General features: G+C 42.6%; 1 protein-coding gene across 1 annotated transcript; it reads left to right on the plus strand.

Moving 5' to 3' along the window:
* Positions 1-3,722: 3,722 nt before the first annotated feature.
* Positions 3,723-4,376, plus strand: LOC117322781 (circumsporozoite protein-like). The gene has a single exon (XM_033877721.1). The coding sequence runs from the start codon at positions 3,723-3,725 to the stop codon at positions 4,374-4,376; it is 654 nt and encodes a 217-aa protein (XP_033733612.1).
* Positions 4,377-13,684: the final 9,308 nt, after the last annotated feature.

The following is a 13,684-nucleotide window of genomic DNA, read 5'->3' on the forward strand; positions in this document are numbered from 1 at the left end:
CTAACACGTTAACGCCAATATACCGCCAATGTACCTGACTCTGAACCTGTCAAAGTTTACAAGTGCTTATATTAATATCTTTTGACAAATAACGAGAAACAATCTACACTGTTTATCATTAGAATGTGTCGCGTCAAATGCAGGAAAGCGTACAAATGATCAGGTATTGATCGTAGCAAAGACTAAAATCCTACGTTTGAACTTCAGATCATTGTAATGTTATACTTCTCTGGTTGGAAACCTTGAGTGAGCAGTTATTAGCCAACATGACACATACAATGAGTATGGTAAGATAATCTAGATACTCTGCACAAGTTTTGAGTAGCGACATGGACGTGACTTTTCATCTTCATCATCTGATGTTGTAACGTGGCACAGCCTTACTCACAGGGGCGAAATCCTAGCTTATTGCCCAAAGTGAGGCATTGTCTTCATATAGATAATTAGGGATTGTTATTTAAAAAAAAAAAAAAAAAAAAAGAGAGAGAGAGAAAATATAAAGAAACAGAATTCATTCTCATCTTGGAGTCATGCAATGTGGTAGACTAAAGTTACAACGTCTTAAGTAAGAAAGGAAACGAAATGGCGATCATTGCGTTTGGTTACAGTGGTATAATATCTCGATAATGTAGTCTGTAAGTAAGACTTCAGGAAATACACGTTTGAAGGACAAAACAGTGTTGTATACATTGATAGTAAAGACAACTACTACACGTTACAGACTTAACAACACCATTAACATCTCGTTTGTTCCTCTGTATCCAGGGCCAGCGTTACTATAGAATTTCCGATAATTTGCGCCGTCCAGTCTGTTTGTTCATTTCGAGGCAATAAAATATCTTTAAACCAAAACGTACTTTTAGGGTATACATTATTGGCATAACGAATGGATTGGGCTACATTCGAGACAGAGTTGACATAGATGTCGAATTCTAGATAGTCGTGAATGTGATTGTGGTTTCATCAGATGCGGAAGACTGTATTGAATCGGTGGGCCAAAACCTTAAAAGTAGTGTAAACTTTCAAAGAGAACCCTACACGTAGTGTTGATGTGAGAAAACACGTGGTGTTATGTTTGGCCACAATAATACGTGCTATGTGATATGTCAGCTTCGGCCCAATGACCATTGTCAATGGACACAACGGTCACCTTTCTCTCGCCACAGGTGTGACATCGGACAGACGTTCATTCTGTAACATTAAACCTCTGTCCACACATACCCACATTGTCCACGGGTGTTCTACAATCAGTCATTTTCAATTTAAATATCTGCTTCATTTAATTGGGAACAACAGATGTATTTACTTCCGTTTTATTTCTCTCTGTCCTTGACACCATTAGATTTTAAATGTGTTTAAATCAAACCTTATAGGTATAATCTATTTTCGGTTTCTCACTATGACGATGTAGTTTTTTCCCCGATATCTGGCCTTCTAAATGACATACAAACTTAATACAAACACCGTTTATCATTTTTCTTGACACGTTTTGATGATAATTCTGATACATTTGTGTCAAACCAACACTTCACATTTCGAACTATAGGTATACTTTTTATTATCAATAACTTCCTATTTCGGGTTGTGCAGATGTTCGATCATATATTCTCTATCGCGCCAATAACTTCTTTCTTCAAACGTCATTTTTCGCAATTAAGTTTTAAGTGAACATTTCTTTCCTCATATACAGCGAGATTATGCTTGTCTCTTAATGGAGTCTCCTGAGGTACCAATTATCTATGTGGATATCAACGTAAAACTCCCCTTTTGTGTCTTCACTATAGTCGATCATGTCTTTTTATTTCGCCTCCGCAACAGCAAATATTATACAGGAATGAAATTATCAAGACGAAGGGACAGTATGATAGGAAGGAAAAGCTAGGTTGCGTTAAATACATTATAAATGTTTCAGCGGGAGATCCATATTAGTTTTTCTAATATCCCTTCACCAGAACACACAATAGAAAAAAACCCTAATCTGTAGGATCATCACTTACGATGACAAACAATGGGATATATCAGGTAAGTTAGCATGTGGCGACTAATGGTCTATGAAGACATTCTGATATGGTAATACGGACAGATAGGATTTCCTACCCTTGCCATCTCCTTCTCGGCATTGTCTCCCGGGGATATGGGCTTGGTTTCCAGCTCCGTCCGTCCGTCCGTCCGTCCGACCTGAGATATTTTGGGACAAGGTTTTGCGATGCCTATAAATAATGAGCTAAACTTTGTAATAGCGTTATAGTTTTAACTATTCACTGTTTTTTTTGATGATATATTGGCCCTTGAACTCGCGGCGGCACAAGGCCTAGGCTCCCTCATTCATACAGACAGTAATTTTTGGAGCGCGCTTCAAATATTATGATGATTCAGAACGCTCCTAAAATCTTAGTGCTTGGAAGCGCGTTCTGGATATTTTTGAGTGCGCTCTGAAGGTTTTGATATTTAGGAGCGCACTCAGAATATGTGGAAGCGCTGACCGAATATTTGGGGATGCGCTGGACGCACATCACACGGCCAATTGGGGACACGAATTTCTTCAGCACCTATACTCATCATGCTAGTTTGTACGTGACCTGTCTCTGGAATGTATACCCCGGTACGTAATAACCTATCACAGACTATCCTGTTTATCATCAGTACAGGGTTAATCTGATGGAGGATAAGTAACACACGCAATGGTTGTATCCTCTAGCTACATTATGTAGCTGTCAGAGTCCTAACACTGCTGCCACAGCCGTCTGCGTGACATGGTGACCATCAGTGGAGGGTCATTGTAATATCTCACGACATGTCAACGCAGTGAAACTAATCGGGGACAAAACGGATAGCTAATGTCGGCAATATGACTGATGGCTGATTTAAGTTTCAATAGCGCCCAACATCTCACGAAAGCAGACGTATCAGGCCTTGATCTACGAGATGACACGTGTACCCGTGGAGTAGGTGTCTAAGTGTACAGCCTACTTATTGTGTTTGACTAGCAAGGCGTTGATGTTTTCTTGAAACATTTCACCCGTGTACCCCAGTTTATATAACGCTAATCTACAGTGGCGAAGATGATGATAAACACTCATTTATTTATGCTTAATATGGGTCTAATATCAATTTAAGTAAGTAAGTGCAAAAATCATTTCTAATGTCATGTCCCGTAAGTAGGAGAAAGACAACAATTAAAGACAACCGACATAGCAGAAGACCAGCGATTCAGCAGGATTCACATTTTAGTTGCATCTTAAGCTCTCCTAGAATCAAGGAAGAGCAGGAAGGGAAGGGTAAGAGAAGTAAGGGTAAGGGAGGGGAAGGGAAGGGTAAGAGATGGTAGGGAAGGGTAAGAGATGGTAGGGAAGGGTAAGAGATGGAAGGGAAGGGTAAGAGATGGTAGGGAAGGATAAGAGATGGTAGGGAAGGATAAGAGATGGTAGGGAAGGGTAAGAGATGGTAGGGAAAGGGTAAGAGATGGTAGGGGGTAAGCGCTGGTCTGGAAGGTCAGATGGAAGGGTCAGGTCCCGCTGGTAGGGAGGCTCCGCGTGGTCGGGCGGGTCCCCTGGCCGGGCAGGGTCGCGCTGGTCGGGCCGGTACGAGCTGGTTCGGCCGGGTCCGCGTGGTCGGGCCGATCGCGCTGGTCGGGCCGGTCCGGCGCTGGCGGGCCGGGTCCCGACTGGCGGGCCGGGTCCGCGCTGGTAGGGTTGGTCCGCGCTGGTCGGGCCGGTCCGCGCATGGCCTGGCCGGGTCCCTGGCGGCCGGGTCCGCGCTGGGCGGGCCGGCTCGGCGCTGGACGGGCCGGTCGAGCGGGGGTTGCCGTAGCGGGGGGGCAGGATGGTAGGGGGGTGCGCGCCGGCAGGGCCGGGTCCGCGCTGGCCGGCCGGGTCAGCGCTGGTCGGGCCGGGTCCGCGCTGCTCGGGCCGGGTCCGCGCTGGTCGGGCCGGCTAACGCGTGGTCGGGCGGGGTGCGCGCTGGCCGGGCCGTGTCAGCGCTGGCGGGCCGGGTCGCGCTGGTCGGGCCGGGTACGCGTGGCCGGGCCGGCTCCGCGCTGGTGGGCCGGGTCCGCTGGTCGGGCCGGGTCCGCGCTGGTCGGGCCGGGTCCCGCTGGCCGGGCGGTCCGCGCTGGCCGGGCCGGGTCGCGCTGGCCGGGCCGGGTCCCTGTGGTCGGGCCGGGTCGCGCTGGTGGGCGGGGTGCGCGCTTGGCACGGGCCGGGTACCGCGCTGGCCGGGCAGGGTCCGGCTGGAGGCCAGGGTACGCTTGCCGCGGGCCGGGTCCGCGCTGGCCGGGCAAGGGTCCGCGCTGGCCGGCCGGGTCCGCGCTGGACGGGAGGGTCCGCTGGTCGGGCCGGGTCGCGAGCGAGGCGCGGGCCCGCTCCGCTGGGCGGTAGGGGTCCGCGCGGGGGTGCCGGGTCCGCGCTGGGGGGCCGGCTCCGCCTGGTCGGCGCGTCGGCTGGTCGGGCCGGTCGCGCGGTGTCGGGCCGGGTCCGCGCTGGGAGGGCGGGCCGCTTGCGGGATGGGCGGCCGGGTCCGCGTGGGGACGGCAAGTCAGCGATGGAAGGGCCGGGTAGCGCTGGTCGGGACTGGTCCGGATGGTACGGGAAGGGTCCGCGCCCGCGGGCAAAGGGCGCGCGGGAAGGCCGGGAAGGAAGAGAGGGAAGTAAAATAGGGGGGGTCGAGAGGGATGAAGGGTAAGGTTCCTATATTCCGGTAACCAGAAAGGGAGATAACAATGGTAGGTTTGTAGATGTTAGATACAGAAAGGGAGAAGACATGGTAAGGTTGTAGATGTTACGGTAACACAATGGGAGATAGACAATGGTATGGTTGTAGATATTACGGTAACACAAAGGGAGATAGACAATGGTAAGGTTGTAGATGTTACGGTAACACAAAGGGAGATAGACAATGGTAAGGTTATATATATTACGGTAACACAAAGGGAGATAGACAATGGTAAGGTTGTAGATGTTACGGTAACACAAAGGGAGATAGACAATGGTAAGGTTGTAGATGTTACGGTAACACAAAGGGAGATAGACAATGGTAAGGTTATATATATTACGGTAACACAAAGGGAGATAGACAATGGTAAGGTTGTAGATGTTACGGTAACAAAGGGAGATAGACAATGGTAAGGTTGTAGATGTTACGGTAACACAAAGGGAGATAGACAATGGTAAGGTTGTAGATGTTACGGTAACACAAAGGGAGATAGACAATGGTAAGGTTATATATATTACGGTAACACAAAGGGAGATAGACAATGGTAAGGTTGTAGATGTTACGGTAACACAAAGGGAGATAGACAATGGTAAGGTTGTAGATGTTACGGTAACAGAAAGGGAGATAGGCAATGGTATGGTTGTAGATGTTACGGTAACAGAAAGGGAGATAGACAATGGTAAGGTTGTAGATGTTACGGTAACACAAAGGGAGATAGACAATGGTAAGGTTGTAGATGTTACGGTAACAGAAAGGTAGATAGACAATGGTAAGGCTGTAGATGTTACGGTAACAGAAAGGGAGATAGACAATGGTAAGGTTGTAGATGTTACGGTAACACAAAGGGAGATAGACAATGGTAAGGTTTGTAGATGTTACGGTAACACAATGGGAGATAGACAATGGTATGGTTGTAGATGTTACGGTAACACAAAGGGAGATAGACAATGGTAAGGCTGTAGATGTTACGGTAACAGAAAGGGAGATAGACAATGGTAAGGTTGTAGATGTTACGGTAACACAAAGGGAGATAGACAATGGTAAGGTTGTAGATGTTACGGTAACAGAAAGGTAGATAGACAATGGTAAGGCTGTAGATGTTACGGTAACAGAAAGGGAGAGAGTCAATGGTAAAGTTGTAGATGTTACGGTAACAGAAAGGGAGATAGACAATGGTATGGTTGTAGATGTTACGGTAACACAAAGGGAGATAGACAATGGTAAGGTTGTAGATGTTACGGTAACACACAGGGATATAGACAATGGTAAGGTTGTAGATGTTACGGTAACACAATGGGAGATAGACAATGGTATGGTTGTAGATATTACGGTAACACAAAGGGAGATAGACAATGGTATGGTTGTAGATGTTACGGTAACAGAAAGGGAGATAGACAATGGTATGGTTGTAGATATTACGGTAACACAAAGGGAGATAGACAATGGTAAGGTTATAGATGTTACGGTAACATAAAGGGAGATAGACAATGGTAAGGTTGTAGATGTTACGGTAACACAAAGGGAGATAGACAATGGTAAGGTTGTAGATGTTACGGTAACAGAAAGGGAGATTGACAATGGTATGGTTGTAGAGGTTACGGTAACACAAAGGGAGATAGACAATGGTAAGGTTGTAGATGTTACGGTAACACAAAGGGAGATAGACAATGGTAAGGTTGTAGATGTTACGGTAACACAAAGGGAGATAGACAATGGTAAGGTTGTAGATGTTACGGTAACAGAAAGGGAGATAGACAATGGTATGGTTGTATATGTTACGATAACAGAAAGGGAGATTGACAATGGTAAGGTTGTAGATGTTACGGTAACATAAAGGGAGATAGACAATGGTAAGGTTGTAGATGTTACGGTAACACAAAGGCAGATAGACAATGGTAAGGTTGTAGATGTTACGGTAACACAAAGGGAGATAGTCAATGGTAAGGTTGTAGATGTTACGGTAACACAAAGGGAGATAGTCAATGGTAAGGTTGTAGATATTACGGTAACACAAAGGGAGATAGAGAATGGTAAGGTTGTAGATATTACGGTAACAGAAAGGGAGATAGACAATGGTAAGGTTGTAGATGTTACGGTAACAGAAAGGGAGATAGGCAATGGTATGGTTGTAGATGTTACGGTAACAGAAAGGGAGATAGACAATGGTAAGGTTGTAGATGTTACGGTAACAGAAAGGGAGATAGACAATGGTAAGGTTGTAGATGTTACGGTAACAGAAAGGGAGATAGACAATGGTAAGGTTGTAGATGTTACGGTAACAAAGGGAGATAGAGAATGGTAAGGTTGTAGATGTTACGGTAACAAAGGGAGATAGACAATGGTAAGGTTGTAGATGTTACGGTAACACAAAGGGAGATAGACAATGGTAAGGTTGTAGATGTTACGGTAACAAAGGGAGATAGACAATGGTAAGGTTGTAGATGTTACGGTAACAAAGGGAGATAGACAATGGTAAGGTTGTAGATGTTACGGTAACGAAGGGAGATAGACAATGGTAAGGTTGTAGATGTTACGGTAACACAAAGGGAGATAGACAATGGTAAGGTTGTAGATGTTACGGTAACACAAAGGGAGAGAGTCAATGGTAAGGTTGTAGATGTTACGGTAACACAAAGGGAGATAGACAATGGTAAGGTTGCAGATGTTACGGTAACAAAGGGAGATAGACAATGGTAAGGTTGTAGATGTAACGGTAACACAAAGGGAGATAGACAATGGTAAGGTTGTAGATGTTACGGTAACATAAAGGGAGATAAACAATGGTAAGGTTGTAGATGTTACGGTAACACAAAGGGAGATAAACAATGGTAAGGTTGCAGATGTTACGGTAACATAAAGGGAGATAAACAATGGTAAGGTTGCAGATGTTACGGTAACAAAGGGAGATAGACAATGGTAAGGTTGTAGATGTTACGGTAACATAAAGGGAGATAAACAATGGTAAGGTTGTAGATGTTACGGTAACACAAAGGGAGATAGACAATGGTAAGGTTGTAGATGTTACGGTAACACAAAGGGAGATAGACAATGGTATGGTTGTAGAGGTTATGGTAACACAAAGGGAGATAGACAATGGTAAGGTTGTAGATGTTACGGTAACACAAAGGGAGATAGACAATGGTAAGGTTGTAGATGTTACGGTAACAAAGGGAGATACACAATGGTAAGGTTGTAGATGTTACGGTAACAAAGGGAGATACACAATGGTATGGCTGTAGATGTTGAGATAGACAACGTTAACGCTGTAGATGTTATAGTTACAGAAAGCGATATTGGTGATGGTATAAATGTTACGATGGCAGAGAAATAATACCAAATGCATAAAACTTGGTATTCGAAGGAAGAAGATGTGCGAGAGTTTGTGGTCCTACAGAAAGACTCTCAGCTGACGTGTTTTTGTGTAGAGAAAGTGTGCACACGCCAATATATTCGAATTAGTGCTCGTAATGGCCTATGTTTTGAGCAAGGAGATTAATGATTTAAGAATAATTAAAGGATGCGGCAACTTTGAGCCCCCATATATCATTTCAAATGTCATGTTGAAATATGATTTATAGACATGTATAAGATATATAATTCATTTTTATACTACAGCTTGTCATACACAAGTCAGGTGACGTGCGATACGTGTTATACCCACTCCAGGGTGAGGGGTCTACCATTCTGCCTCTGACGAAGTGTTGTGTGGTGTTAACAGAAGGTCGGCCCCGGGAAAGGTAGCGTTAGAAAACTAGAGGTTAGACACCAATATACCCGTATTTTTTGGCCTCGTTTCCAACCAGATACTGATTTATTTCACAGCACGTAGTTTGGATATTGCGGTTAATGCATTTCATAGCCATTCAAAGTACCACTACAGTTACCAAAAGTCCGTGTATATACATGGGTTTCAATTCAAAATAGACAGAACCGTGCCAAAAATTATACAAATGCAAACATTTGCTCCAATTATATATTGAAAAAATACCGTCATCAAAAGAGCATGCCTTGTACGGGGTGTAGTATCGATCACGAAGCCAAGCCTAGCGTGCTATCTGCTGGGTTCAACTGTCTTTGATCCTGGACAACTGGTGGAGACGAACAAGCGAGTCATTTTAGACCAATGTTCGTAATTCATAAACATGTTTACTAAGACCTGGTACAATATGCATTGAATTCTCTACCTGAGGTCACATGGTCATCGCCTAATAACAGGCTGAATGAAGTCGCGCCTATAATTGACGAACGATATTAAATTATATATTTATATTTGTCATTAAGTTGCTAAATTTAAATTCATTTGGAGTTGTATATGTGTATTTATAGAAGAATCATGTATTAATAGAGTTTGACGGACGTGACAGGTATATCGTAATATATTGCCAGACAGCTGACTGCAATTGATATAAAACAGTACAATATAGATAAATGACGCATTATGAAATTTTATCTTATATACAGTCTCGATTCACGTGCTGTGAATGTGCGTTTGCACAATTCGATGTATTATTAGATTAAATGGCTTAATTTGTTGGTGTTATGTGATATACACTATCAAGTAGTGTGTTACGGTCCTTCCGTATACTGATCTATATAAGAAAACGGATGCATACCAAGGGGGTCTAATAGGATAAAAAATATCCTAATGTTTGTAAAATCCACAGACATTATGAACTTGTAACACGCAGGGTTATTTTCACAGATTATGCAGTAAAGGTTCATGGGAATGCAATATACACAGAAATGAACAATAGGATTATGTTTAGTCCCCGAGAGTTAGAATCGATTCACTGTCAAAAATATACAGGAAATTAAAAAGTCGTATTAAAATTGTTTCGTCACCAACACTTTCAGCCAATCAGAGGCTTGTTTACACGTGGTTTACGAGACGGGTGGCGTGTAAACTTGTTAACCTTCAATACTGTAGTAAACAGATACATCTAATGTAATATTACTCTCTATAACCCGCACGTCACCATGTATTTCCCCAGTACTAGTAGTATACCATTACAATTTCATATTTCATGTTCATTGTTATCCAGTTAAAGATAATTTTAAAAAGATTTGATGTCGTTAAATTTGAATTCGAAAACAGGACGTCGAAAATGGCATACGGAAACAACCAATGAAACCGTTTAAAGTCGTAAATCAAGTTTGCCTTATGTATTTGTTACTTACATCATTGTAATCCTACCTCAAACGACGAAATCTAAACCTCAATCTAGCAGTTTGACATGCTTTGTTATAATTCTTTTCGTCAAAATCCTGGTATGTGAAAGTGAATATCTTGCACTTGTTTGTGGGGAAACGATTTGAACTACTTTAACCTGTGTTGTATAGAAAGTGTAACTGGTAATCACGTGCCAGGAATAGACTACCAAATAACATGCAAGGTATGCCAGCACGTTCATTACGGGCAGACACTAATGTGTAAAGTATTAGGGATCTGTTACTGTATCTGGGTTATTGAGCTACAGGAATGATGTGATCAGAGAGAATCTGTGAAATACAGTGTGACAAAGAAACTATGTGACAGGGAGACAGTGTGACAGGAAGACAGTGTGACAGGGAGACAGTGTGAGAAGGAGACAGTGTGACAGGGAGACAGTATGACAGGGAGACGGTGTGACAGGGAGACAGTGTGACAAGGAGACAGTGTGACAGGGAGACATTATGACAGGGAGACAGTGTGACAGGAAGACAGTGTGACAGGGAGACAGTATGACAGGGAGACGGTGTGACAGGGAGACGGTGTGACAGGGAGACATTGTGACAAGGAGACAGTGCGACAAGGAGACAGTGTGACAGGGAGACAGTGTGACAGGGAGACAGTGTGACAGGAAGACAGTGTGACAAGGAGACAGTGTGACAGGGAGACATTATGACAGGGAGACAGTGTGACAGGGAGACAGTGTGACAGGAAGACAGTGTGACAGGAAGACAGTGTTACAGGGAGACAGTGTGACAAGGAGACAGTGTTACAGGGAGACAGTGTGACAGGGAGACAGTGTTACAGGGAGACAGTGTGACAAGGAGACAGTGTTACAGGGAGACAGTGTGACAGGGAGACAGTGTGACAGGGAGACAGTGTGACAAGGAGACAGTGTGACAGGGAGACATTATGACAGGGAGACAGTGTTACAGGGAGACAGTGTGACAAGGAGACAGTGTTACAGGGAGACAGTGTGACAAGGAGACAGTGTTACAGGGAGACAGTGTGACAGGTAGACAATGTGACATTATGACAAGGAGACAGTGTGACAAGGAGGCAGTGAGACAGGTAGACAGTGTGACATTATGACAAGGAGACAGTGTGACAAGGAGGCAGTGAGACAGTGTAACAACGAGACAGTATGACAGGAAGACAGTGTGACCGGGAAAAAGTGTGACAGGAGGATGGAGAAGAAGGAGAGACAGTATGACAGAAAGACTGTGACAGGAAACCAAAAAAAGCAGTATGACAGAGAGATAGTTTGACAAAGAGATTATGTGACAGAGACAGTGACAGAGACAGTGACAGAGAAAGACAGTGTGACAACAAATTGCTTCTTTATTTTTGTCTTGGGTTTAACTAAGGTCACATAAACACGGTAAACAATGTCATTAAGGACATCATTGTTTTCATAATGTATTGTAAATAGAGACTGCAACACCTGGCGATACTAAGGAAGATATATAACAATAACGAACTCAAAGCTATAGAATCTAAAGTTCAGATAAGTGTAGGTATACAGATTTATATATAGATTCTACAGTTTAAATAAGTGTAGATAAGTTAGTTATAGAATCTGCACTTCAGATAAGTGCAGATATAATAATTAAGCTATAGGTTGTTATAGTGATTAGGATGTTAAAGTAATTCTTACTACACGTTTTAAATCACGAAAGGATTTAAAATTGCAAGTGTACACTGTTATAAAATAAGAAACGATCCACTTAGCCTACGTTTAAATGCTACAGTTTTAAACCGAAATATGTCATCTTTACAAAAAGAAGTCAGTTTAGAAATTGAAATATCAATAGGCCATCAATATCTTTTTATTGATATCCATAGCTTTTCAGAAATTTAAAAAGGTGACGTTTTATATCGGAAATAATCTTCTCGTTTCCAATAAGTCCCGATGTTCCTTAATACACGCGTGTCCAGGACGCGATAACAGCCTGAATCGGGACTAGATCCGAGTAGAGTATTTACATTACAGAGGCAGGGTTGAATACAGGTATCCGATCAGAATGTAATCCCCAAACTGGGGCTCAAATATATATGTTTAATAACACCCAGTGTCCTTTCCATTCAAAGTTGATAAGATATCAGGACTCGATGTCCACTATCCAAAGCCATTGTCAGAAGACCCTTTATGGGGTTTCGCTAGAGCCCCTCTTTGTAACGTCCACCAATATAGAAACCTTATTTTCTCATTTCTCATCCTGAAGTATTCACACTCACATTGACAGTCGCTCATGATCGTAATTTGACGACAGATTTGATACACTATAAAACCCAGGTTTAGGATTCCGATCATGTCCATCCAGCTTACAAACATACACATGTCGAATTATACCCATATTAGAATGTAACATGTGATGTTAGTTACTGCATGTTGAACATGTTCGGCTTTGTAGTAACGACCATCAACTGTATGAGCTGCACAACGATGTGTTTGTTCAACGAGATAAATAAAGGTGGACCTCAGGGGATCAAAGAATTCGAAATAAAGGTGGACCTCAGGGAATCAAATAATTCATGGCGGACGACAACTTGAAGAACCTATATCTAGTGAAATTTACATGTAAGCTTAATTTAAGTCATGTTTGTCAGACTGCTTAAAATTCGTTCTAAATTGTTCGATCCTTGGTAGAGGGGAAGTAACTCTCAAAATGTAAAACTCTTCTCAAATAAATTTAAAACTACTGTATGCATAACTGTCGATAATACAGCCAGTATATATTCTCTCAGTTGATACTGATGGTAACAAATTACAATGTTTGCAATATTTTACACATTTTCTGTCAAAATGAAACAATATGTTTTCCTGTTTAAAATCCTTGTGGAAAAACTAAAACTCCAGTTCTGTACAATCATATTGGTACTTAAAACATCTGCTTTGTCGAATAAGTAATCTGGGCGCGGATGCATTTTAAAATGGGACTTGTCAGAATCCTTTGCTTTTATTGGTGGTCTGAATCCAAACCATACATGCTTCCGGGGTATTGAATAATGAATGATTGTACTAATTAACTGTGCTGTAATTATGCATATTACTTTACTTTGGTGGCTGAAGGTCAACGAGATCAACAGTAATAAAACCGAAATTAAATCGTTACCAGGAAATAATCATTATTTAACTTGTAATATTCATTTAAATGTTTCATTTCCCCCCTTCATATACGTGTATAAAGCGGCTAGTTTATGATAATGATGTCTAATTTGATTTGTGGGTGACATGGATGATATAAACGTCTTTGATTGTCCGTCACACTTGTATTTTGACGTTTGGAAGCAAATATTGCGAAACTGTTTGATACCAGTGAGCAACGTGACATTACCGTGATATTTATTTTTACTGTCAAAATAAATCTGACAACCCTTGAATTGAGAGGCTTCCATTCCGTTTAATCAGATGATTGACCAAGCTTAGTATAATAATGTCATTTCCTTATCAAGGATTCTCCAATACTAAACTGATAGTAGATATACCCGAACGGATGGGAAGAGAGATTTTTTTTTTCTGATACAGAGTCCGACATGTACTAAGTGCCCGCTATGACCTACACAATGCTCATATCTCCAATATGACCTGCACAATGCTCATATCTCATATATGACCTGCACGATGCTCAAGTCTCTATGACCTTCACAGTGATCGTCCATGTGTCATACTGAAGTATCCAAAGGAGGTCATTGTGACCTTGTCCGCCAGCAGAAAAGCAATGTTCTAAAATGAAAAAAGGTGTTCTTAAAAGAGCTCGATGT

The sequence above is a fragment of the Pecten maximus genome, chromosome 3, assembly GCF_902652985.1.
Source record: "Pecten maximus chromosome 3, xPecMax1.1, whole genome shotgun sequence".
In the NCBI taxonomy this organism is placed as follows: domain Eukaryota; kingdom Metazoa; phylum Mollusca; class Bivalvia; order Pectinida; family Pectinidae; genus Pecten; species Pecten maximus.

Excerpts from the sequence above, each read along its gene's own strand:
- LOC117322781 (XM_033877721.1), top strand. The coding sequence starts at position 3,723 with ATGGCCTGGCCGGGTCCCTGGCGGCCGGGTCCGCGCTGGGCGGGCCGG.